This window comes from Haliaeetus albicilla, chromosome 2 (genome assembly GCF_947461875.1).
Source record: "Haliaeetus albicilla chromosome 2, bHalAlb1.1, whole genome shotgun sequence".
Classification (NCBI taxonomy): domain Eukaryota; kingdom Metazoa; phylum Chordata; class Aves; order Accipitriformes; family Accipitridae; genus Haliaeetus; species Haliaeetus albicilla.
The window spans coordinates 21,068,153-21,095,560 of record NC_091484.1 but is presented as its reverse complement, the minus strand read 5'-3'; the positions used below and the strand labels follow the sequence as shown (position 1 = coordinate 21,095,560).

The following is a 27,408-nucleotide window of genomic DNA, read 5'->3' as shown; positions in this document are numbered from 1 at the left end:
AAGTAACTAATTCCCCAATCCAATGAAGAGTTGTAAATTTACAGATAAGGATGAAAATTCCACTAATTCTTTATAAGCATCTATGTAAAGATGATGGAGCTACGGAGAGAAACTGGGGGAATTTCATAATTTATGCACTTCTACTCATTGTTGAAATTTAACCAAATTTGTCTTGAGGCTTAGCCAAAAAGTTTCTAAAGAAGATGCGTTTTTACAGAGATATTTGTCACTGAAAGTATTTATAAATTCCTAAAGTTTAGATTAGCACAGCTTTAGAACAAAAACCAAACCTGCTAGGGGAAAAAAAAAAACCAAAACAAAACAGTGCCAAGAGCAGGATAACAACTGTTTTAAATTTGAAACATTAAACAGTGAAACCCTTTTTGTGTTTATAAAATTTTTGTCTTTAAGTTTTTTGGAAAAATTTAAATGACCACTTACATGCCTTCAACTGTGTCAAATCTAAAAAACAAAAAATACAGAGGCTTAGCTTAGCATGCTTAAATAAAACCACAAAACCAAAATGTAATAATTAAAAAAGTAAATTCATTATTAATAGATTCCTAAAGCTAATTTTGTGCTCCCCCAAAAGCAAATTTTTCACAGTAAAAGGAAAGACTGTTAGTTAAAGCTTGTTATATTTATTTCAAATTCAGTTAGTAAATCACTACACCATGTAAATATTAATGCAGGTTTGATGTGCAGATACTTTCAGGAATAGCTTCCCTAGAATACGCATTCTTTTAAAGCAATTTTAAATATTTTTAGTGACACGAACAACCACTTGCTCTAAACAAGTTTTTGGAAACCGATGCCATATGGAGGCTTATCCGTTCATTTAAGAATTGTCACCTAGTAAAGCACATTGTATTAAAAAAACCCCAAATGCTCTTGTGCTACAAAAGGAGCACGTGACTTCAAAGGCCAGCAGAGGTCTCACGGGCACCTGAGCTCAGCTCAGCTCTGAAGAAGGCTGGGCTGCAGGGTCACCTCCCCAAAGCATGATGCTTAACCCCAGCATGCCTTGTGTTAGCACTTCATTAATACTGGGGGGGGGGGGGGGGAGACGGCAAAGAAGATTCTGGTATTAAGTCTCACCATACAGTAAAATGGGCTTAATATTAGAACCGTTTCACAGAATTTGCTAAGAATGTTGAAGTAGTGTAAGCTAGGCAGTTAAAAGGACCTATGCATTGTGTATTTTGTTACCCTGTGTGACAGGTTATTGAACAGATCAGTAGATGGGTAAGGCTTATCTTTGCAGTGTACAATACGGCTTTCAATAAAATAAGGTTTTACTTTTAAACTCGCTGAAGATAGCAGCTTCATACAGCAAAGATTTCTCAAATTAGATATTTTAAATTTCAGAGCAAATGCCATTTTTCTCACGTCACATAGTACACGTCTGAAATTACAATTACCACATAGTTTGAAGAGACAAGTTATCCATACATGTGCAGATTACCCTTGATGTTTTATTTTATTTTTTTTAATGGTTGGGATGATGTTGAAAATTTGAAGAAATCAGACACTAAAACTAAAATACCAAAAAGCTACATAATCATGGAAAATACATGCTTTGGATTGCTCTTAGGTCAACAAGTTACTTGTAGAACAGTCAGTTAGAGTTTCACTGAATCAAAGGAGACAAATCAGAAAGAAAATTATCAACTAGATAGAAGAAACTGCTTCAATTCATCTGCAAAGCATTATTAAAACTTGTAGCACATACTTCTATTTGTTTTCACATTTGGATTCTTGTTCAAAGAAATATGTTAACAAGTTGCATGACAAAGACCTGCTAAGATCATAAAAATATAGCTGTTTTAAAGGTACAAAAGGTCAGTCCAGTCTCCATAGCTGCCAGTAGGAGATACTTTTGGAAAAGTGTAAGAACCACTGCATGTACATCTCCTCTTAAGTCTACTCTCCCAGCTTACAAAAGAACAGCAGCTTAGGAGTTTCCAGAGTCAGAAATTGTATTTGTGTTTAACAGTACGCTTGTAATACTACCAGACAGCATCAGAGCACGTCTCCATTCTCATACAGAGATAGAGGATTTGTCTCCTGTGAAAGAATTAGACTTCCAAAGGACAAAGTCAAATGTCGCTCCATTTTGAGACACAGACACTTCTTACAAAAGGTAAGCAGGCAAGCATAAAATTCCTAAGGGGATGCACAGATAAACTGTTAATACTGTTCTTCCCTCTTTCAATTAATTTCCAGGAAGACACATGGTTATTAGGAAAATTCCTTCTATGCTGCTTCAACTAAGCTAGATTCAAAACTATGAAAACACATCGCAGCCAAAAAAGCATGTTAAAGCTTAAAAAAAATGCTGCAACTCAACATATGGATAAGGTAACAAGACAAGAATAGCATCAGCTGTTTCATAACCAGTACATGCATTCAAAAATTTTATTTATTTACTTACTAAGTCATCCTATGTATGGAGGAACAAACTCTAAGGAAACGTTCAAAGTATTTCTTACAAGGTTGCAATACATTTTGCCATCTTTCATCTCTCGCCATGGCTGAATCACACAAACTGCAATAATTTTTTTTTCTCTTGAAAAAAAGAAAACCTGATAGCTAAGAGTGCCAGTTGTATTTATTCACCTCCAAGCTGCAGTACTGCAGTGTTCTGAGCAACAGATTTCTTATGGAAAAAATTGTTCCAAAAGGCATGTTTACCTAGAAGTATTCAGGTGGGACAGCACAGTGATCTGAGATGGCAGGAGATGCAAAAGTAAGCATGTTTCAGAAAGCAGAGTAATTCCAGACCCTCTTAGTGTAAATTCTAGCTAAAAAGGAAATCTCAGCAACGCTATCAGCAACTGACTGGGGCAAGGGGGAGAATGAAGGACACAAAAAGAGGTTTGAAACCTTCTGGTAGATGCATTTATACAAAAGTACATCTTGTTATGTTTGCAATATGGGAATAAAAAATAATGTTTTAAAAAAAATCACTGCATTATTCTTTTTAAGAATGCAGAATAACCAGTCCTTACTTGGACTAAGTAACAGACTAAGTTTGTAGCTGCAGACTAACAGAAATCTAAGCAGGCACAAAACAAAATGGTGGAAGTATTATCACTAAAATTAAGATTTTTCAAAATCTAAGGAAAACATGCTCAGATTTGGAAAGGTATTAAAAAATAGCGTTAACACAAAAAATAAAATCTATACAACTTCCTCCGATATCCAAAATTACAATGAAAAGTTTCACTTTTCAGTACAGTAATAGCAAATAATAGTACAGTAAAAAGTACAGAAATAGCAAGTTAGAAGTCCTGGAGGAAATGCAGAATTTTCTGTTCTGCACTACTGTTAGTACACCATCACCTCAGCAAAAAGAAAGATGGCTCAAGTTCTTGCGCTCAAGCACATTTTCTGCTCTCATGTGCCCACCTGCACCACTTTGTTCTCAAATGTGCAAACTACCTTCCATGCCCCTTCACTGCAATTTTTTCACTGTGACTACCTCATTTAGTAATTTTAGTTCTTAAAACTCCTCCTCTCCCTACCATCAACACTGTAGTAGTATGAGGACAAGTGTAGCTTGAGAAGTATTTCTAACACACTTGCTATATGCATTCAGAAGCCTTGAGATGCGATTCAGGGATAATATGATGGCAGGAAACAGGGCAGTGAGAAGAAGTAACCACTGTGTTATGGATACACGTATTTGAAATCTATTCTTTTTAAGACTTGACCTCACTACAAACTTTACCTGAATTTAAGTACACTTTTGAAGAGTTGATATAACTGTCATATACTGTTACATTTTTTGTCAATGCTGAGCAGGGAAGTCTCGTGTAGGCTCACATTTGATGAAAAAAATCATGTCCACTTAAATCATTCCCTCACAGCCACTTTCAAAGCATTAAGACAGTGTAGAATAGACACTCCTTTAGTGAAAAATGGCTTTGTAGCTGTCATATGGATGGGAATAGCAGATATTTCCATCTAATTTCAGGGATCTTTTTCAGGAAGAACAGCTGTAATTTGGCATATCATTAGCTGAACAGAATAGTACCCTATATTTTGGTTGAGGAAATCTGTATTTAAATATAGTACAAATAAAAGAAATAAGACTATCACTAATTGATAATTATTTAATCACTAATTATTGTTGATACAATTGATACATGCAGAGCAGGAAAAATACTTAAATTTAAGAGCGTAGCTATTTGAGAATAGCATTATACAATGCAGAATACAATAGAGCCTACTTTTAAATCTTCCAATAACTTCATCAGATTGACAAACAACTTGCTGTCAGAGATAATGAAAACTACATATTAGGGTTAAAAAAAAAAAACAACCAAAAAAACCAAACCAGCAACAAAAGCCAAAAAGCCCTGCATTGCAATTCTCCTCTCACAAAAGATAAAGATGGTGCAATAATTTCCCTGCCATGATAAGCAACCATAGAAGTAGCCAGGGCAGCATTTCAAAGATGACAGTAGCAGGTCTGGATTTTCAGTTTCTAAACAAATATTAACCCATTCTTCTCAAAAACATCCCTGACACTGAATATTGAGCATTCATGCCAAAAGAACCAATAATCCCAAAAGTAGTATATAAACCAAAATAGAAACACTAATGCGCAAAAACTTTGCAATAAGTACCAGTGAAATAAAACTCAAACAGAAATAGTAAATGTAAGGATTCTCTTCAGAACTGAATCTAACTAAAACCCAGTTATTTAACATGTTCAGTTAAACTAGTGTAAACCTCAGTGAAACAGGAAAAAACAAATCATAAATACACAAGAGGTATACAGTTTTCAGACCAGAAAACAGTGAAGAGGCAACTGATTGGACAATAAATACAAAGCCACCCCACCCCCCCCCCCCCAAAAAAAACAAACAAAAAATCCCACCACACATACAGAAAACCAACCATCAACCAAAAACCAGAGCAAAAAGATTAAAGTGCAATACAACCTTAACAAGAACTTACTTTGTTAGCTGCCCTTTATTTTTGTTGTTGTCAACACCATTGTATGTAACAGCTGCCAGTTTTCTGCTTCTGTAGTTCTCATAATGTACATTGTTAGTGACATCCTTCAGGTCCTGCATATGAGTTCTGTCAATAAGTGTAATTTAGCATCTTAGTGCACAAATACAAAATACTATCTGAAAAATCAGTCCATGTTCATACTGCAGATTGACTTAAATTATATCCCCCCATTAGTGTCCCATTCCCCACAATGTTGTCATTCTTCCATTTAAATTAGAGCTGTCTTGACAGCAAAGTCCCAGAAATAACAGATTATTTTGCACTGAACTATCTCAAGTTCGCAGTATTCCAAACATTAACTTACAGGACCAATCTTTAGAAACTTTGAATTCTGTGGCTAAACTTGCAAGTTTTGGAGAACAGCTATGAGAACTGTGTATTACTACTGTAGTAGGTGTGCCAAAGCATGTCAGGCAAGAAACAACCAACGAGCCAAAACTTCCTAGTTTCTATCTTTTAAGTCTGCAAAAGCTAAATGTTTGTATCTTGGTCTTGAACTTTACATTAGCTTCCTTTAATAATCTTCCATCATCAGCCTAGAGAAAAACAAAGCTTAATAATCAAACTAACAGTCGTTACAGCAGACGACACTTACTGAACTGCTGTGAGTGTAGGACTCAGCGCCTAACACAACGAAGCAGAGGCAGTCTTGCTTTAGACAACTGCAATGCTGAAAATTTTAAAAAAATGCCTACAACTAAGTACACATCAGCACTAGCAGACAACTCGGGTTCCTATGGTTTATCATAATTTTTGAGAACAAGTAATCAGAAAGTAAAGAGAACTATTTAAAAAAATCATCACCACCACCACTGCTTGCTAAATATGTGGTTAAACAAGATATCATAAAGTGTAAGATACTGTTTACAATGAAAAATATGGGGATTTATATGAACTCACTAGCTTAAATCCTTTTTTTCTCCAATATGTGACTTTCCAATCTCTCAGGCATACTAGAAAACTTAATGTTACCTGTGAGTTACTTACCTTATCAACATGTTCCTCAGAATTGTGAAGTCACAGTGTTCACCATTTTCAACTGCAAAGAGAGGTAAATTTTTGTGGAGATACCAATCAAAATATGTGCCTCACACAGAGGTAAGGCTTTTAGATGTCACCCATCTCCTACGTTCATTCCAACAACAGATTACTTCCAGTCTTTCCTTACTCAAAACAGTATGTGTGTTAGCAGTAGGAAAGCATTAACAATATAACTCTATCAATATATCTTACCAGCAAAGTTCCTGTGCTCCCCTAAGCCATACTGGCAAACTGTACTCCAAGTCAGTACAGCAGAATAAGGTACCACAACAGAAACACAGTTTTGCCAATTTAACTAACTTTATGATCCTTTGGAGGCCCTGCCAGCACAGTTATATAATTAAGGATCAGACACTAAAGACATCAGAGTCTGGATCCAGCTATATCCAAAACCTTTAGAAGACTGACTTAATGCAATCTACTTCTCCCTGCCCCACCAAACGAGTTGCAAAAGTCTTCATTTTAGTTTTAATGTGGATTGAGTTCTTCATTAACTAAGCAAAGGAAGGTTGTATATTTAATTTGATGCACTTGCCTATGGACCAAAACAGAGCATTGGCAGCTGTCATTAGATGCCACCTATTCCACTGTGCCTATCATCCCATTACTGTAGAAGAGGCTGATGCTGTGAGTGGCATTTCCCTGATAGGTAATGAAACAACACTGGAGAAAAATGCACACCCCAGAACTCTCTGGCATGAGACAGAGAAGGCAACACACAAAGCTCTTAGTGCTCAAAAAAGAAAGGCACAAGGCAGATTCCAATGTGCCCCTGAAGCAGAGATGGACATTTTCATGGGAAGGAGGAAGAAAAACAGGATGAAGGAATTAAAATAACTCAAGTAATTTCAGTGAATCCTACAGAAAAATGAAGCATGTAGCCTCTTTGTGTGTTCATCTTGTATATCTGCACCTCCTGCATTATTTTGTTCCATGGTTTTACACAAACTGGTAAGTTCCACTCAGATAGTACATGAAGTCATACTCCCCAAAAAGCATCATGTCCAAGTGTTCTGTCCTTATTTGACAGACTCAAAGCCACTTAAAGAGGTTCCTTTTAGTTAGGCTAGTTCTTCCCTTCCAAAAGTTGTACAATCACATGAGCATGAAACATTTATGGAGTTTGTTTTAAAATAAAGAAAAGCAACACCATTTTGTACATCTCCAAATGCTAATGCAAAAGCCTTAAATAAAGCTTGATCCTCTCTGGTGCAGCTGGTTCTTATTTTCTGCCAAACCTCATTTCCTGCCAGACACACACTTCAAAGTGCTACAGCATTTCTCTTTAAAGTTTTGGTCCATACAGTGCTTGTTGGTTGGGGTTTTTTTTTGTCTATTTTACACTGCATCAAATTTATAGTCCATTCCCCTTGGAAGGCAGAAATAGTGAGGGAAAAAAAATCTTCTCTTTATTCAATACACACATACTACAAGGAAAAAGTCCAATGATCATGGAAAAAAGAGTTTAATATTAGTGATTGTTTCACTATACAGCATGGTGCAAGCCATGCCATGTGCCATCTGAAATAAGTGAACAGCATTAAAGCACAAGCAATGGTTGCCAGAAGAACATGCACTTATCTTCAAGCCTTTATAACAGTAGAAAGCAAATTTTAAAAGAATTAAAAAAAAAAAAAAAAAAAGAACCATCAAAAGTATTCCATTCATTACCAGTTGCTACACCCCAGCAATTAGGACTCAGATGTTTTGGAAAAAAACACAAATTCTTCCAGAAACTTTAAATTTTTAAATTGAATTTATGCTAGTCAAGCTGATTAAATTAACATTTATAATGTGAATACTCTAGAAAGAAGAATTTAAGAAATACATAGTTTCTATATGAAGAAAATTAAAATAAGAATGCTAGCAAATAGTTGTAATCTAAGCCTCATCATTAACTACAGTAAGTTACTACAGGTTTTACAATTCCTCAGTGAGGCTTCAACAGGAATCTGCTTGCAAAGTTACATGTTGCTGAACCTTTACCTTGTTCCAAGACTGTCAGAATAACAAAATGGTATATACAATAAATTTCCAGACCAAATTAAGCATTTCAAACATTTCAAAAACAGACTAATGTCTAATAAGTTTTAAATAGATAAAAAAATCACAAGAAAGCCTTACCTTCTGCAACACCCCATGGGTACTGCCTTCCTCTAACTCTCTTGCCATTGACTTCAATGATCGTATTACTACCTACCACAGCAAGAGGTAAACGGTCCTACAAGATAAAGTATTACTTTAAAAATAAAAGTTTCTACTGCCAAAAGATACTGAAAGCATGCCCATGTATAAACTTGACGTAAGCTAGTTTGATGCTATAACACTGCAATGCAGCTTACCCAAAGTGCGAGAATAGTCATGTTTACTGACCTCTGCCTAGTTTAATGACACATATATACACACACACGTCTTTGAAATTCCTTACACTGTTGTATTCTGTAAATCTAGTTAAGAAACAGACATTACTGTTACTTAGTAAGCTAAGCAACAGGCAAACCATTTCCTATTTACTCAATTGCACAATAATTATTTATCAATTCATATTCCTACTGGCTACAAGGACTGTTACTTGGACTAGAACTTGTATCCAGTTTTCAAAGGTTTGGCAAAGAACTACTTCAAGTTCTTGTTTTCAGCTGAACCAAAAATCCCTCCAGTGTAACAACCAACAAAGAAGCCAAGAGCAGCTTCAAGTAGCTGAAAGGAATAGTGTACAAAGCTAAGTATTTTGGACTTTTGTCCTTGCTTTTATTCTGCTCTTCTCCTTTAGGCTTAGTCCCATAATATCTTCCATTTGTACTATTTGTGTTTATCTATCCTAAGTGATTCCCAGAGTAACAAAAAAAATGTAAAAGCTCTCACAGGCTGTTAAAGCTACTGAACAAACAGAAGCAAGGCTCTAGAAACGTATACAAGATGGACTCCAACATAAAAGAACAAACCAAAACCACAAGTAAACAAAGAAAAAGCCTTTCAAACAGCCTAACAGTCCTTTTGATTTTCTTAGTCGTTCGTCTCCATTAAGGTTTCCGTATATCAACCAGTCAGACAACTATTAACTGTAACGCACACGCTCTGCGCCGCTGCACGCCTCTATCTGAAAAGACAACCCTTGCCTCCTTCGAAGCCCAGAATCAAACAAAATGTGGTAGGTGGATAAAAGTCAAATAGGGATGGGAATAAAGAGAAAGTGATCTTTTCAGAGTTTATTAAATGAACATGTGATCTAGTGCTCTTATTCTGAATTTTAGCCATTAAAAGACTTAAGTTATCTGTCTAAGAGTGTCATTCATTGCCTCTGCTGAGGAACAGTGACTCTTACAAGAGCTTTACATCCAATTTTTATCTTCTAAACATTTTGGTGGGCTCTTCATTAATGACAAAAAGCTTTTCACTCTCTACCCCCCCACCCCAAGCAGTTTTTCCAAAAGAAAATTATTTACCTTTATCTTTTTAACAATCTTATTTTCTTCCTCATCATCTGTTTCTGGAAATTCATATATTTTAATTTTGTGTTCTTGGATTTCTTTCATTATCTAAAACAAAAAATATGTTATTTGTTTGAGGAATTAATAATTTGTAATAACTCTATTTCTTGCTGCAATCTGATTCTCCCTCCTTTTGTTTGGTATGTAAGATCCTTGCATGTTAAGGTGACTAAGTTACATCACAAAACTTGCACATGTTTTAACACCATCAGGTGACCCCAAGGGATTATTAGCATGACTGTGTCTCCTTAGCCTGGAGAAGACAGGATCAGGGCCAGAGCCCTACAGCTAACAGAATACTATCCATCAATACAAGGCAGCAAAAATGAACATCAGTTTCCTACAATGTGGCAAACAGAGATTTATACTAATGGGAATTCTACCTGCACATGCAGAACTAACACAATACAGCTTAAATTCTCTGACTAGTCCCACAATTGAGTCCCTTAAAAAAAAAAAAAAAAAAAAAAAAGATTTGAATAGATAACTGCAGGCATACTTCAGCCCTTTCGGTTCCCACAATAGCTACTGCTGACACTCCTATTCTTTCCTGTTTCTAGCTCACCTGAGCATCAGTTGCTTGAAGCAGGATCACCTGCCTAATTTAATAGAGCTTGTAACTGATGGACTGACTCCAGCAGTTAGTTGTGTTGAAAAATATTTGCAAGCACTAATGAAAATTTAAGAATAACTGACAGCGTCATCAAAAACAAGACTGTACTGTTTTGGTGCTCAATTTGTCTGTAGGGTATTTTTAAAAACAAGCTGATTAGTTTTCCAGAATTGTAGAACGGAAAAATATTAAACCATTTTGCTGACAGCTACTCTGAAGAGCCCTGGGGAATATTTCTGGTTCATGGATTTGCAATCTTATAAGAACATAAGTTTCCAATTCATGCAAGGACTTGTTTTCAAAGTTTGATTTGAGAAAGTCTCCTCTATTTAACATCAACTCATTGATAAAGCTGCTTATACATTAAGAAATATTCTGTGTTCTACCATTTTTCCCCCCTTTACATCAAAAACAACCCAGGAAATGCAACCAAAACAGACTTCAGGTGTCTAGCATCTTGCTTAAGTTTCTCCAAGGCAGAAAATGTCCTTTAATTTTTAGTCTTAAATCAAGAGTTTTGCACACAACATCACTTAAGGCCGACTTCTTTTCAGAACCTGTGTTCTTCTAAACTAGGACTAGACACAGTTCAATAAAACAAACTTCATGCCTTGTCTTGTCCTGTTCCGGGTCCTCCTTATCCTCCTCGTATAATACAGCAAAGCCTAAATGTTCTACTCTGATCATGTAGTTGAAATAAAACATAAACCACTTGGAGACATTAACACCAAATTTATTCTACAAATACAAAGAAATTATATCAGTTCTATCATTGTTAGAGTTATCTCACCATCTTTAAAATGCATTGCCAAGCACAAGACTGAACAACAGGTATACTGATGCTCATCTAATACCTGAGGCATCTTTAATAAATATAGTGCACCAAAATGAAAGTGAATACCACAATATAATCAATAATACTGTGATACTGTTAAATACCTTTTTTTTTTTTTTTTTTAAACATACACAACTTCTGTTAGGCACCTAAATCTTGAGAGCTCCCTTCCTCCCTTACTGATTTTTATCTCAACGGTGAATGATTTCACTTGCCAAGAATCATACTATACTTGAAACCTCTTCCCCTGAGGACAGAAACAAGATTATTTCACTAAGAAATATAATTAAATCTAGAGATATAAATTACTTACTTTTGCTGTCTCAAGTCATTGCTTCAGGGTTTAAACTTTGCATGCAAGAAGTCAAATCTCACTATTTCTATAGGGATCAACTTACTAAATTATCCCATGTTGTAAATACTAATCTTTCAACTCACCTGTTTTTTAAACTGTTGGCATTCCTCAGGTGTAAGTGTGTCTGCTTTGGCAATAAGTGGAATGATATTCACTTTTTCATGCAGGCGCTTCATAAACTCTATATCCAAAGGCTTAAGTCTGAAAGACAGCATTAGAGCCTTGCAATTTATATTAATTAAACAAGAATGTACAAATAATTTGAGATTTGTCCTGACAACTACTCTTAAGACACTGATTTATGAGTGATAGATGCTTGAATGAAATTCAAAAGGCTACCTGCAACTGTTACAGGAAATCTCCTAGAATTGTGTAATACCAGAGGAGTAAGTCATAAGTCAATATTACCAGTAGTCATAAGACTTCTGCTACATTCAAGCAAGAGATAAGAACTCTTCTACGAAGGTAGTAGAGGCTGTGTCACTAGCTGGAAGATAGTCCCATTTAAAGCCCAACTGGTAAGAGTTTACAGTTGTGAATCATGCTCTATTCAGATATGCAGTTTCAGTTTCTGAAAGTCATGTTTCTTCCTGAGAGTGGGCTGTGAGATTTTTTTTATAAATTAGATTGCTGAAGACAGTAAACTGTGTGGCTTGTGTACAAATGAAGTAGAAATATCACATCTCTAAATAGCTATGTATAACAAAAAGACCTTTATAAAAGTGGATGACAATGACAAAAACTAGAACACCCACCATATGGGTATATAAAACTATCAATGTGGATCGAAGTGGTCAATATTTCCTGCTTGCTAAAGTAAAGCCACAGAGGTTTTGGTGCATTAATGCTTCAGAATTATAGCAAGTTTAGTCAGGCTTAAAGGATTCACTTGAAGGATTTAACAAGATTATTTCTCGCATAAAAGAAATTAGGATTAGGAACATTAAAACCAGATTCATTTGGTACTCAAATATAGCTTCTTCTCCAAACCATATATAAAAGAATAAAGAAAACATTTAATGAACACATACTTAACACTTCACTTTAACATTTTCTACCTGCCACTGAATTTCTCAGCTTCTCAACATGTTTCCATTAAATAGCTAAGATTAATGCACGTTTAGATTAACAGCACTGGTTTGGCTATCTATTCACTTTAATATGCTTTCCCTCTCCCTGCCTCAAAAAGCTACCTAGGCCAACACCAGGTTGAAGGGCAGTTGCCAAAGCAGAATAGTTCAGAACCACAGCAGTGCTCATCGCAAGGTCTTGAGTTTACAGTGGAGACTAAAGCGGGAAGCCTTTATGTAAAGATCCTAGAACTGCAGAAAGAGGCTGCAATTCATTATCACCCCATTCACTTACCTGGAAGGCGCCTCCCATCCCCTCACACTCTCCCCCTACGCCCACACAAACTAACCCATTATTTCAGATGTCTGTGGGGATACCAGCTAAAAATGGTGGGATGCATTAAATGGAAGGACCTAATCTGCAAATTGTTTTTTCTTTATAAATTGTAACAAGCTGCCTTTTACAAATGTATTAAGTCATAAGGACAAACAGAGGTAAGTTCACCTACAAATACTTTAATTCAATGTAAATACAATCATGCGTTAAGCGTGAAGAGTACACTACTCAACTGGTACAGCTGTCTGCACAGGAAAAATGACTGAAGACTGCTTCCACCGCAAAAACCAGGTAGGAAGTGAGCAATGTCCTTTCAGAGAAGACAGTATCTTAAAAGAGGAAATGAATGCTAACAGCAGCACCAATTTTCTCTGTGCTCCATTCATTTCGTTAATTAGATGACAATTCCAAGCATTTACTCCAGTAATTGAAAAACACTATGCAAACCTAGCTCAACTTTACACTTTTTTTTTCCCTCAAGAATATGAAATATCTTCACAAGGAACATACTTTTCCAGCTTTCAGTCTTACAAAGTTAGTGACCAAAACTTAATTTATCTGAAGCACTACCTTTATTTTTCCTTACAAACAATTTGTACTTCCACTGGTTTAGAGAGTTTTAACGGATAAAATGGGGGTGTGGAGGTGTGGAAGGAAGACAAATGTTTTCTGAAGAATCTGAAAGTTAGCTCAAAAAAGGAATGGATCATCTTCCCTTTATTTAAATGACATTTTGATTTTGCACACTAGTAAAACAGTGTATGCTAAAGATTCAAGTGTTTGCACTAAAATTGACACGCACGTTGAGCAAAACTGACATTACAGACATGGATATGGAACAACAAAGTGTTTAATTAAGATAAGTCTACATAAGAAAAACTCTTCTCTACCCCCCAATATTTCTTTCCAAATTCACAAAGTGTCTGTCTAGTTCAAAGTGATTAGAACCATTCAAATGCTAGCTACAGAAGCTAAGTGTAATAGCTGGCATTTTTCACTGCCTGAGGAATATTCCTCAGAACTCCTTCATTACTATTTTTGACCCATACAATAGAATAGGTTACTTATCTTCTCCTCCTTCCGGTTTTGAAGGTATAACTTACATTTGTCAGAGACTCTTAACCAGTCATAATACAATGATAAAATGCTAAGCAACCAATTTCAGGTATAGTCAATCTACATCTAATACACCCTGGAAATGCAGTTGTCCCTCTCTACCACTAGGTAGAAGTCTGATCAAGTTAAAAACTAAGCAGGAGTGGAAGATTGTATAATTGAAAAAAATCCAGAATGCCTATATTGGAATTGTCACTAGACAAAGGATTACACCCCAGGTGAATTAAAGCATGGTTATAAGGATGCATGAAACTTCCCATCTTTAAATTATCATTAAAATCAAAGGGAGGGAGGAAGAGTGGAAAGCAAAAATCCTGTTGCTTAAGAGTGTGAAACCGTTTCTCCTTCTGAACAGTAGTGTGTGAACAGAAGACACAGATCACAAATAGACCTGGCATTTATGAACACCTGTGTATTTTTAATTGTTCTAATACTATTTTTCTTGTTATGTAATTAACATGCAATCATGTTTCTGGTATTCTAACTTATTACTTGTCTGGCTTGCTGATGTTTGACAAACCAAAGTAAGCTCATCTTGAAATTAAACATGGTCTGCAGGCCATTAAGAAAATCCTATTTGGAATTTTACATAACTAAGAATGCCAAATTTGGATATTTATCTGAGATAAAAGACTGAGAAAGGAAACATACAATACGCTAATACGAACCCATGTCCTGAAGGAGCAATGAAGTATAAACAACACTGCACTCTATTATCTGGCATCTGACGTCTGTTCACTCGAGATTCTGCATTCAGGTAGTCCTCAAATTTACTGTCAATATAGTCGATAACTGGCTGCCAGCTGCAGAGGTTACATGAATAAAAACCTGTAAGTTACATCATTTATGTAAAAAAGTCTGTCTTTGCTAAGAAAAAGATGTACACTATTTCCCCATGGCCTGCTTTTGGGGGAGGGGGAGGGGTGCTGGGGATTGGGTGGGGTGGTTGTTTTTTAAATTAAGAGACTTCAAGACAGCACGTTTTAAGTGACCAGCTGCTCAACATACAACCAAGTTACATAGCTCTGAAGATACAATCTGTGAGTTCACTGAAAAAACCTTTCAAACACAATTACCTTCATTGTAATAGCATTAAATAGGACACTTAAGAACAGTAAGAACAGTAGCTAAAAGGAATATGCTTTACTGGTCACATCTTGTGACAGCACAGAAGTCAGTTCTGCACTCTGCATATGTGGATAAAGAGCCAAGGGCTCCATTCACTTTAAAGGGAAAAGCTGATAGCATTTCATTCGAGTTAATAGAGGTACTTGGGAACTACAGTAGTTAAAGTTTTCAGCTAACTGAAAAGTTTAAAAGAGTTAATATTTTAACTGAAGATTGAAGTGTGCTTTTTTTTTAAAAAGCCACAAGGTATTCTCTCTCACACACACACAAAATACAATTCAGAATTATTGTGGGAGAACATGCGAAGAATGTCTTACCAATTACTATTATCCACAGCATCTCCAAATCCTGGTGTGTCAACTATTGTAAGTAGTAACTGAACACCACCCTCTTTGATTAAAACTTTTGACTGCTCAACCTGTAAAATGAATAAGGTAAGATTAATTTTTTAGCAATTTAGTCACCCAACTTAAACACTGGGAAAAGCATTCAATGAATAAGAAGTCTGATAAAGAATTGCTAGCTTTTCTGCTTCAGTGGGATACAGGGTCCATGTTTTGCTTATAAAATCCCAATAACTTGATAATCATTAATTATTTTTTTAAAGAAAAAAACAGGGTCATAATTTAAATGAAGTCAGTGATAAAAGAACCCATTTAAGTATATAGAATATCTTAATATTTTAACTCCTGTTGAAACAGGAAAAACCCTAACCAACAATACTAATGCCAGTATTAAAAAAAAAAAAAAAAAAAAAAAAAAGACAGAGAGAGAGAGAGAGAGATGTTCTGAGATATCCAGACATTCTGCTAAACCAGGCACAATACATTTATGAAATTGTGAACTTTGGTCACTTCAGGAAAAATTACACTTTTTGAAACTAATCCTCCCCCCAAGCACCTTACATTCTACTTTTCTAGCTCTATGTATTTTTAAGAATACATTTATTCTTCAGCTAGTATAATGCTTGGGAAAGGAATCATAGAATGTGATGGTTTCCTGTTACAAACAAGATTGGTATTGGAAAGTAATACAATCTAGCTGCAATCTGCTAAGCTAGACCTTACATGATGATAATGGATTGGATGGATCCTGTTAGCTCAGGTCACTGATGGAAACCTGGCTCAGAAGGCAGCTGCACCAGCACAAGCCATGATGCAAGATCTGGGCGTGGGAACGCGTGCCTTGAGTGTGACCACCCATATGCAGTGCAGCTCAGTCAGCTGTCATCAAACAGATTAAGCATGTCATAACAGAAAATTTAGGCTAAACAGCAAATGGACTGCTACCTCTTCCATTCTACTAATACCTCAGTAATTATTGATAATGCCAGCATCAGGTGTATCTGCCTGAGAAAGAGCTGTACACCACTGTTGTAACAGTCTGATCCGCAACAGTAAGAAATTACAAACTCATGTTAGCATGTTGGCTCTTTCCAATTGCTCACACAGTTAATCATAGTTTTTTTTTCCCCTGGTATTAAGACAATTTCCATTAAATTACTAGTGACACTGTTTTCTAGACATGGATTCAAGAAATCAACTGTGTAAGGCATTTATTCAGAGCCACGCATGTGTTGGCAGACACTGATGCACCTTTGTTGCTCATTGCTTAACATTTCTTAAGCCTCCTGAACCCTTAACTGGGGAGAGAAAAGAAAGTTGTATTTAACTAGGTGAACACCTGCAAGAACATTCAGTAACGAACTTTCAGTGAGAGCAGAAACTTGGATAATAAATCCGATCTGGATGGCCTCTTGACCAGCTCAAGATTTGAGAGAGATCGTTATCAATGCTGCTTAAGTGCTTGCACATCCCTAGTTATATAGGCGAAACAGACTCTCTCACAGCCACACCCGAACATTGTTGTAAACACTTTGCAATCACTGGTTATGTGATGCAATGTAAATCTACAAGATAAATTAACACTCTGCAGGAAGTCAAACTAAATACCTCTTGCACAAGCAAAACACTGATTCTAATTCAGAAGAGAATATACAGAAACAAAGAAAGCAGTAACTAACTGCAAAGAAAGATCTGTATTTAACCTCTGAGTATGCAGGATGTTATTTTTATCTACTCATCAGTACGGATCCTATCTGAGACAGATCAATCCCTTTCACTGCTAGGTCTCAAAAAATTAACTCAGCTACAGTATGTCTGTCTACAGCATGCAATCATCATGAGCTGGTTCCTCACGTAACAAAAAGACAAAAAAATATAAGTAAGGCAGCCTCATAAAACAAGAGTCCCCAACACTGGGCTACCTGGATGCTAGTCACAGAAGAATCCAGGTTGGGGTAGACTTCAAGGCCACCCAATTCAACCTCCTACTTAAGCTGGCCTTACTGCAAAGTTAGGGAGGTTTTACAAAAAGAAATAAAAAAAAAAATCACCCCAAGGCACATGCACCAGCCTAAGACACCACCAAGTTACCCTTTCACTAACTGTACAACTCCTTGCCTTCCGAAACTGTCCAGTCCAAAGCCATGAGAACCTAGGAATACATGCAGTGCTTTAAAATCTTACGTTTTATTGTGGTGAATGTATTTTTTCCCCTCAAGAGTCCTATAGAGAAATTTTATTGTACACAATTGATGCCAGAACTCAAGACAGTAATCCCCAGCCACACAGTCAACTCAGCCAAGAGTTTACTACTCACAAGCTTTAGCACACAGGAGATTAACTTCTGATTGCTCACATTCTTTTTGCTATCTTGCATATAGTACAGTAACCACAAAGCCCTCCTATAACCAAGCTCTCTGCAAGTAAAAGAAACCCCTAACACTTTCAAAAAACTAGAGATGATAATGTTAAGAGCTGTACTCTTGCCAAGTGCCACAAGGTATCAGCTTTATTCTTCAGCACAAAAATTCCCAGCAAGAACCATTAAAATATTAAGCACTCACAGTGGAATGCTTTTACAAAAGAAGCAATTAATAAAACATTATCTTGAATGTGTGTTTATAACAAAGGAAAAGGAAGGTCAGGAGATCCTCAGAAATGCCACACCAAACATTTTTCCCCAATTCTCTATCCTTGTAAAATGTAAGTGTGGCTGAAATAGTGAAGTCGCCTTCTGACAAATGGCCTGCAGTAACTGAATCTCTGCAGACAATGCTAATATCTTACTGGGTGGTGAGGATTTAAATTTATTCTTACTTTTCACAAATTCATGTAGGTATCTTGCTATCAGAGCAGGGTTTTCGAAAACCTACAGAACAAGAAACATTAGTTGGTCAAATTAAATGCCCTATGCTTGTGTTGTGGACAATCAGACCATATCCACCATATATTGTAAGCGGTAGAGACTACTGGTAGGAGACAGTAGGTGAAGAACCTGCCATAAAGCCTCTGTAAAGCTGCATTTTTCTAACCTAAATGGATGTGTCCATACATGGTCAAAGGCACAGAAAGTAGCAACATCTGGAAAAGATCCAGAAAACCACTGTAAACTAGTGTCATTCATAGTTAAGCATCCAACTGCATCCCATCATCTGATTTACAAGTATTCCCAAGGGATTCATGGAAAACATTAGTTCAAGTATTGGAATTTAAAACTTTTTAATAAAAGTCTTCTCCAAATGGCCATTTTCCCATGCACTCCAGTCAACTGGGTCACACGGGTCTCCTTGGCAGTTGCTACACAGCATTCATGACATGATGCTTGTTAGAGCTTGACTACTTTTAGTGGATTAAACCTTTACCATACTCCATTTAAGACAGTCAAATAATGATCAGATAAAACATTTCATGCCCCATCATTTCTGAAGAAGTTTTCTTTGAATTCATCTGACATCAAATCACTTTTAACTGTTTTTCTGTGTTTTCCACAAAATTAATACAAAGGACCTGCCTCACAAAACAACTTCAACTGCAATTGTTTTCAAGCCCAAACCACAGTTTGTATTTATGTGAGACACTCTCATATAATTCTTCACCATTAAGTTATTAACACCATATAAGTGCAGGTGATTATTACCACCAAGATTTTAGGATAATCTGGTCATCCGCCTCATCTCTACCCTGCAAAACTCTTGACATCCTTAACTTAGAAAGGTTTACACTGGCAAAGAGTACAAATTCCATGGATCCAAATAGCTGCACTGTTAATTCTTTAATTTTAATATTTGACTGGAATCACCTCCACATCATACACAGTTGCCAGCACACACAATTTTCAAGGTTGTAGGGGGAAACAAGTTTATCCTCACTTAGACATTGACACTGAAATAAGACAGTTTGTTTCCATCTTAAAATGCTATGCTTACTGAGTTTTCATTCATCACAAGTAACTGAAAGCAAAGCAATGTTGCACTACAATTATACTAAAACAAAAAAAATACTCATTAGATAAAGTAAGCAATAGTTTCTAAGGGGGAAGTTTGTCTTTAAATATATTTAATTTCCAATCATATTATTATTTGCTAAGTCATGACAGACCCCAATTTACTACTGAAAATAGTTTTGGCTAGCTCTCAGCCACCCTCAGGCTTTAGCCCACACAGTGGAAGTAGGAAAAAATGCAATGGCTTTTCAGCCAGGGCTCTGTTCAAGCCCTCATCCCCGTCCCCACCCTCCCCTTTTTTTTTTAGCTTTACATGTCAACCCCCCCCCCCAAATTAAGTGAAACTTCCTGAAAAGTATGGGGTTTTTTTCTTCAACCAGTAAATGAATAAAAATCAAACCACCTCTGAAAAACTCAAAATTCAGGATGAACAGCTCATCTAATCTTGCCACTTAACAGATGAAAGCACTTAACTCAGATTCCAGAAGCTACACACACAGTTTTAGTTTAACTTTTCTTACCCTGATCCACCTTTAGCCAGGGTGGGACTGAGTTATCTTTGAAAGATGCCTTGTTATATTTTTCATTAGTTTCTGTGTAAATTCTTCCTATGATTTTTCCCAATTAAAAAACCAAACCAAAACAACTTCCAATGACAGGGAATACTACCCCCATTATTTAAACTATAATCCAATGAACACAACCTAAATTAGTTTAGCTTCTGCTAAACCAATGTGTAATCAACAGTAATGAAATCACATCTCTCTCCCAATAAAAGTCACCCTTCTACTTAGTTTTCCAACAGTCACTAATTATTTCATTAATAAGTATATTATACCAGAGATTAACTATTTGCACACCTTTTCCAACCCACTTAACATCTCTCTGAAACAGGTACATAAATTCAACCCTTCTAATTCAAATAATGGTCAAATACTCCTACTAACAAGCTTTTAAGTCCATTTTGTCAGAGTCACTATGGTTTTACATTAAACTGATAAAATAGCCTAACAGACATGACCAAAGCTTAGAAAAAAACAAATATACTGTTAACCAAACTCAGGTTGTTCAAAAGCTTTCTTCCAAATTAAGAAGTTGATATTCTGCAATGAATGCATTTTTATTAGTATTCAAGGCTTTGATGTTGAGCTAACTGACAATGTAATTTAACATTCTTAGTACGAGCATAACTAACTTTTTCCTAGCCCTGTGGTAATTATACAGTGTTCTGAGACTGGACTAAAAAAAGCCTTACCCAAAACCCCAAACAAAAACAAACCAAAAGCCCCACAAAACAGTAAGGTCAGTGGATCATAGCACTGGAGCACAGCTATTCAATTCCTTTGAATAAAAAAAGCATTCAATTTTACAGCTTCTGTTTAGCACCTTGCATACCCTCCTAACTCAACACAAGGCTTAATCACTTTATGACAACTCTGTAATTGCACAGACCACCTCAGCTGTGGCTGAAGTGATTGAGACTGTAATTTTGCAGCTGAGGGAACTCTCCTGGACAACAGCAGCAATGGTGAGCACCCCCAGCCCTCATATGTATGAAGTTAGATTATCACAAGCTATCTTCACCAAAATCTTAAACAAGCATCTGACACACATCAAGAGAGATGAACAGAGCTCATGCATCCTTATTCAGCTGCTCAGCTGTGGAGGCAGAAGATACCCCACTGAAACATAATGATTTCCTAAACTACCCACAACATTATTTAATTATTTCTTAATACTAAGTTGGGTTTTTTTTTAATAACCCCCAACTTTTTATAATAAAAAAAGCATGCTCCTTTTCTTGAGAGAAAATAGAACTGATCAGCAGCAAATTATGACACAAAACAAATGGATCAACTTCAGTTTTCTAGTCTTTGACTAAACATTTTAGTTGTATCATGCACTTGCAGTACCACCTTCTTGCCTATGTAAGTCTAGTGCTTAAAAGCAGCCAGGTTCACCCTAGTCCCTGATATGTTTCAGAGTAACAACTTACAATAGGTAAAAAATGTACCACAAAGGATACAGGCTGCAGGAAACTGGTGGATACTTTTATACCTTAGGTCCTTACACTTACAACAAATCCTTTAATACACAGCTTCTAAAAGCTTGCCTTAAACAGTCAAGTGTTTTAGTGTACATCTACATATTTTTATGGATATACTTAATATTTTAATTGATAATAAAACATTCCATGTCCAAACAGGGCTGCACCCATATGAGGTTTCTAAAGTACAGGCAGCACACCAAGTGCTTCACTTCAGGGCTCCCACACTTCAACAGGCTAAAAGTTTCAGCACCTGGAAGTTTTGTATAGCTAAGGCACACTGAAAGACTGAATATTTCTTAGTGGTTCAGATCTTGGCTAAACTTACTTGAAATATAGATGCTTATGTGACAACTGTATCACCTTACATTACTAAATTGCAAGTTACATTGATCAAGCTGCAGGTTCCCCCCGCCCCCAAGACATACCTGTACAGTCTTTTTAATTCTGTGCGAAGGACCTGGATACTCTGGGGAATACAATTCTGTCAAGAATAATGAGTTGATTAATGTTGATTTTCCCAGTCCAGATTCACCTGGAAGAAAGCAGAACAGTTTCAGTAAAAGTGGAAGTATCATACCAAGTACAAACATTTAGATCTACATCTCAAATACTCCTGAAACATAGTACCAGCAAACATGCACTGCACTCTAAGGTTTTGAGAATCTATCATCTTCTCCTATTTCAAGGAAAACCCTGCAAATCTGTCACTGCTGGATTCTATAGACATTCATTTTTCTGATCACATTAAGTACTGAATGCATTTAGTACTTCTCCATTGCTCCCATTACAACACACAAAGATGATATTACCCCACATTAAACTTTATAAACAAGCTGTCTTCCTGGTATGACTTCCTATCATAATACCAAAGCAGACTAAGTTATCTCCTTTATTTCAAGTATTATTTGAGAGTCTTATTGTCGGGGGTGGAGGAGGGGGGAAGACAACAGAGATTGAGATTAGTTTGGTTTAACTACTAAAGCCACAAGAGCTAAAATGAAGTTTCAGAACTATGTGGTTTGCCTGGGAATTTTGTTGTTGTTGGGGAAGGGAAGGGGGATTGGATTTTGTTTGGTATTTTTGTTAATTTGTTCATAAGCAACAACAAGTCAGTCTTGGTAAAGAATCTGGAGACACTACTGCCATAACAATCCAAGCAAATACAGTTACAATTCCCACAGCAAAGATTACCTCCCATTTACAGCTCTACAGAGACAGGAGCAAGAATTTCACATCAACTACTTATTACAGTATTAAAAAAGACAAGTATTCTGCTTAGTTTTCTATTGTAAAGAAACTACTTCAACACAACAATTCACATTAGCATGAGAGCCAAGGAAAAAGTATATGGAAATTATGCTTTCTGTTTAAGTTTTCATATGCAGTGCTGTTAGTACATTGACCTAAACAGAAACAGTCACACATATATTTGCTCTTAAGCTAATGAATTTGGGTGCAAACCACTGGTGACATACTTTCACGGAGGGAGGAGAATGAGCTGCACTACACCCACACTTTGAAAAGAAAAAACCTACCCATTAGTCCTCCCATCCCCAAATACCAGCTGATTTAAAGACAAAATTCGGAAAGCTTCACAACTTGTCTTCAGATAAACGTCCTGGGTTAATGCAAGTAACTGAGAGTTACAAAACAGAAAGTAGTTATGAACTGCGGCAGACAAGACCTCGTCTAAGCTGTTAATAGCTGGCTCCATTTCATACACAAGCTAGCTTATACATATCAGCCATCTCGATTACAATGGTGTAGCTCAAAGTCTCTGCAGTACCTAACAGAGCAATCTGATTAGATATACTGTAAACGGATTAGCAGCTGATGAAACATTGCAACCAGAGCTCCTGCAGGCTGCCTACATTATTAATAGTGCTTGTTCTTCAAACTCCACCCTGTCCGACTGATGAGCTAACTCATGCTGCATGCAGGGTCTGGCTACAGCCAGGAAGATGGGCTGTGGCAGCCAAGGAACAAGGAGATACTCAAGTTAGCAGTGCTGGGAACACTAACCCCAACACAACAGCTATTATGTGAGCCAGAAGGGACAGGCTTACCAACAAGCATTTCATCACTACCACTGCAGAATCTGCCTTTTTCTGTGGTCAGATGCATTAGACATTTCAGAACTGTGGTAAATACAGTGCCTAAAAGTGTCTGGTTCTGAGGGACACATGTCTTCTACTCTGCACATGCAAGATCTTTAGGGCAGGGTCACCTACAGCTGAGGGGCTTCCCTACCAAGTCTGCGATAGAAAGAAGCTTCTGAAAAGCACAGCTTTCCAACCTCATAGCTACAGCCAGTTTGAAGCATAACCTTCTTCATCTCACTACTCTGCTCAAGGTGCACATATCATTCCAGTTAAACTGAAGAGTTTTTTTATCCACCCTACTGAACCCCTGAAGAGGAGGACTCCAATTTTGCAATGTACAATTCACATCCTTTCAGTGAACATCGCTTTTTTAAGTTGACCATAATCTCGCAAAAGGCTCTCTACTGCACTATTGAAGAAAGATTTGCGTATCAGATTCTATTTCAATATACAAAAAGGGTTGTCCCTTCTTCTCCCTTCTATTAGGGTTATTGCTGGTCTTAACATGATACAGAATTTAAAGTGGAAAACACTGAGAACAACCACTTCTCCCAAAAATCATGGTGCTTGTCAAGTTGCCCTTGAAATTCAACATATGGAAATAAGATTTTCAGCTTTTACAGGATGTGATAGAAAACCAGCAGCTCCCCCTAGATGGCTCCTGCAGCTGTGGTACCAAGTAGTTCCTGATTACGCCCTGATAGATTTGAGTTTTGGTCCCCCCACCTTACAGTAGCAAAGATAGGAAGGCACTTTTGAGACAAAATTAGTGAAAAGGTAAGTATGCTGAGGATATTTATGCACCACCTTGTTCCCAAAGGTGCCCAGCCTCCTAGATACCCCCACCCATGCTAACCTAACTCTGATCAGCCAGTGCAGGTTACAACAGTTTAGACTGCTTAAGTGCTACCAGTGATTTAAGTATTACATTTAAGAGTTAGCATCAATACACCAATCCTGGATGCAGTTTTGCCTCAGACCATGTAACAGTCAACACCTATGATGGTAGTAAAAGGCTATAATATCAAATAAAACAAATTATACTGAAACTGTAGGTAAAAAACATAACTGGAACATTTGATATTGTACTATGGGGAGTCATGCTGCATCCACTGTAATCAAACAGGAATTTCTCTGCTGATTACAGGGGAAGCAGAATTATAGAAACCAAGTGTATTTGAACAATTCTAGCAGCCTATATGGACACGTTAAAATACTCTGATCTTAACTAGAAATATGGTAAGGGGCGGGGGGGACGACGACACCACAACAAACCACCCCAAATAAAAATGTTCTTCCCATGTAGAACCTTGCTCAACCCAAATACACCTGAAAGGATTCCCTACTGGAAAGGCTGGGAATGCAGCTTCCAAGGATGCAATGGGCTGTGAATATGACAAACAAAACACTAGAGAACAGGGAAAACAAGTGGAATTTACTTTGCCTTAACAAACCAAAACAAAACAACAAAAAAAGAGATGCACCCCAAATAAAAATGCATCTTCCCACTCTTAGCAAGTATTTCTGATGAGATTTTGCCCTTTCACTGTTACATAAAGTGGCATAAGGATGCAACATAATAGAACCATTTCAGTAGTAATAACTTCCAATCACTCAACGCATCATGATGCAGTTAGATCTAGCTTCCTAATTTGGAGTGAGTTATTTTTAGAAATATCTTCTGTTTTCAGCATCTTTTTGTTTCAAAAAGAAAAGAAAAAAATGCTTTTGACTTTGCAGGGTAATCCTGAATCCAAGAGTTTATTTTTGGTATCCAGCGACTGTTTTTACCTTGCCCTCACTCTCCCACTAGATGTTTCATATATGCTTCAAGATCTTCTTAATAAATATATGGTTTTCTTCATTATTTTGTGTCTCGTTTATCAGCAAATTAGCGTTTCAAAATTTCAGCATTTTCTCAAGCTATTTTTCCTCTATAGTCACATTCAAATATATGGAGTTGGCCACTCTTATTGGTAGAAATAAGCATGTACTTTTACTAACGTACTCCTGTCAGTCTTGCAAAGGATAGAATCTTTTGTCAGCCCTTACATGACTAGCAGAAGTTCCAACTCTTCTCAAGTCTATGAATTTCTAAATGGCTGTACAAATATTGGAGCTTTTCTTATACACAACAATTTCCTGCTGACAATTAGCATCTTTATACAGGTGGCCCATGGCACATCATTTAAAATTAACCTTGGATAGGAAAATTTCTTCTTCTGTGAACAAAACACTGACCAAGTACTTCCTTTTTTCTCTACACATACGAGACTAGCTGTAAGATGAGAAGGGAGACAAAAAACAAAACAAAACAACCAATCCAACACATTCAGCTTTTTTTATCTCAAACACATTTTTGGGGGGTCAGAAGAGGCCACTAGCAATCACTAGAATGGTTTGCAAATAATGGTAAATAGTCTCCAGAATAATATTAAAGCAGATAAGTATGGAGGATTAACAATTAAAAAACTGCAAAAATGAAGTGCAATCCACAGGAATGGGGGGAAAGCAGTGCTCCAGAGAAGAAAAATAAGTAATTCAGGTTGTTCTCAACTGAGCTACATAAATCTTTCATTTCCAAATTACTCCCTGTAAACAAATCAGAAATCCTAATCTGTGATAATCAGTTAGAAAATCTACTTGCAGCTAAAATTGCAAGTGTTCAATACATCGGTTTTTTTCAGTTCAACTTCCATCCATCGGCTCTTGTTATGACTTTATTACTACAAAGAAACTTAAATGGCAAGCATCTCCTCCCTATGGTAATAGAAGTGGATTTTTATCCTTAAATCTTAATGATGCTGCTTTTTTCACCATTCATTATTGTGGCATGTTGAGAATGTGGCATATTTCCAATCTCCTTCAACTTTTCAGCCTCTGCCATTCTAACTCAAATACCTACAACAGAAATGGACAAGCAGTCCAGTCCAACCCAGTTTCCAGCTTTATATGCAACTCCTGTTGGAGACTACTATTTCTCCTGTATATATTACATCTCCTGATAACGCACCTCACTACATCTTCTAGCTATGACATCACTCTGAAAATACAGGATCAGTTTTCTACGGTATTTTTAGGATCTTGTTTTCTAAAATCCAAGCCCTGAACTTAAAAGCATGACGTACAATCTTAGATTTATGACCCCATGTGAGAGTTCATTAAACATATCAAGTGATCAAGATCACTAACCAATATTGAACATTCTCAGTGTGCTCTTTGCACGTTTTACTTCCTACCTCTTCATTAAATCAGAAAGAAATTACTCTTGCAGAATTCACCATAAGTTTTTCTACTCTTTGCTGACAATTACTCAGCTATCTACCAATCAAACAGTATTTCTCATGCTCATGCCCTGTGACAGTCAACTGCAATGCTGGGAACATGACCACACGTTCTATCCATACTTAGGAATTTCAAGCTGCTTTCCCAAGCTCCAGGTGGGACTACAAGACTGCCTAGGAACCACCCACGTGCAAGGAAAACGCTTTTGATGATCACAGCATCATAAACCAAGACTTCAGTTAAATTGCTCAAAGTATGCTTTGTGTATTGTCACCAACAAGATGACCCAGTCTCTGTCGCTGTATCTATTAACCGAGAACGGTAGGAAGTACAGATTTAGAAGATGCATTAACTGCTAACAACTCTGGTGGGCGAGAGAAGGTAACATCCCAGTGGGGCTTGTAGTTTACTAGAGACAAGCCACCAACATCTAATGTCCCAGGGTAAATGGGTTTTCTACAAACTGCACAATTTTTTTTCAAAGCTTCCACTGCATTCTAAGTAGAAGTCTGTATTTAGAGTTACTTGATACAAACACAAGCTGCAGTTGCTTTACTATCTATCAGAATGAAGATATCCAACAATACATTTCTTCTCTGATGTGAGGGGGCAGAGATTTTTAGTGCATTTGATAGCCCCAAAGAGTTATTACAAAGGGATCGAATTAAAC

The 27,408-nt window shown here is 36.7% G+C and overlaps 1 protein-coding gene across 3 annotated transcripts in view; it reads right to left on the bottom strand.

Moving 5' to 3' along the window:
* The window catches only part of SEPTIN7 (septin 7), an 88,125-nt gene that overhangs the window by 6,152 nt on the left and 54,565 nt on the right, over positions 1-27,408 (bottom strand). For 2 of the 3 annotated variants that reach the window (XM_069809349.1, XM_069809354.1), the window contains 9 exons: positions 21,777-21,883; positions 15,332-15,432; positions 14,555-14,689; positions 11,447-11,564; positions 9,516-9,608; positions 8,194-8,290; positions 6,016-6,067; positions 4,969-5,094; positions 442-462 (listed from right to left, as the gene is read on the bottom strand). In XM_069809349.1, the coding sequence (XP_069665450.1) occupies positions 442-462; positions 4,969-5,094; positions 6,016-6,067; positions 8,194-8,290; positions 9,516-9,608; positions 11,447-11,564; positions 14,555-14,689; positions 15,332-15,432; positions 21,777-21,883 (850 nt within the window). The remainder of the gene's footprint in view (positions 1-441; positions 463-4,968; positions 5,095-6,015; positions 6,068-8,193; positions 8,291-9,515; positions 9,609-11,446; positions 11,565-14,554; positions 14,690-15,331; positions 15,433-21,776; positions 21,884-27,408) is intronic. The other variant, XM_069809359.1, reaches the window with a different exon arrangement.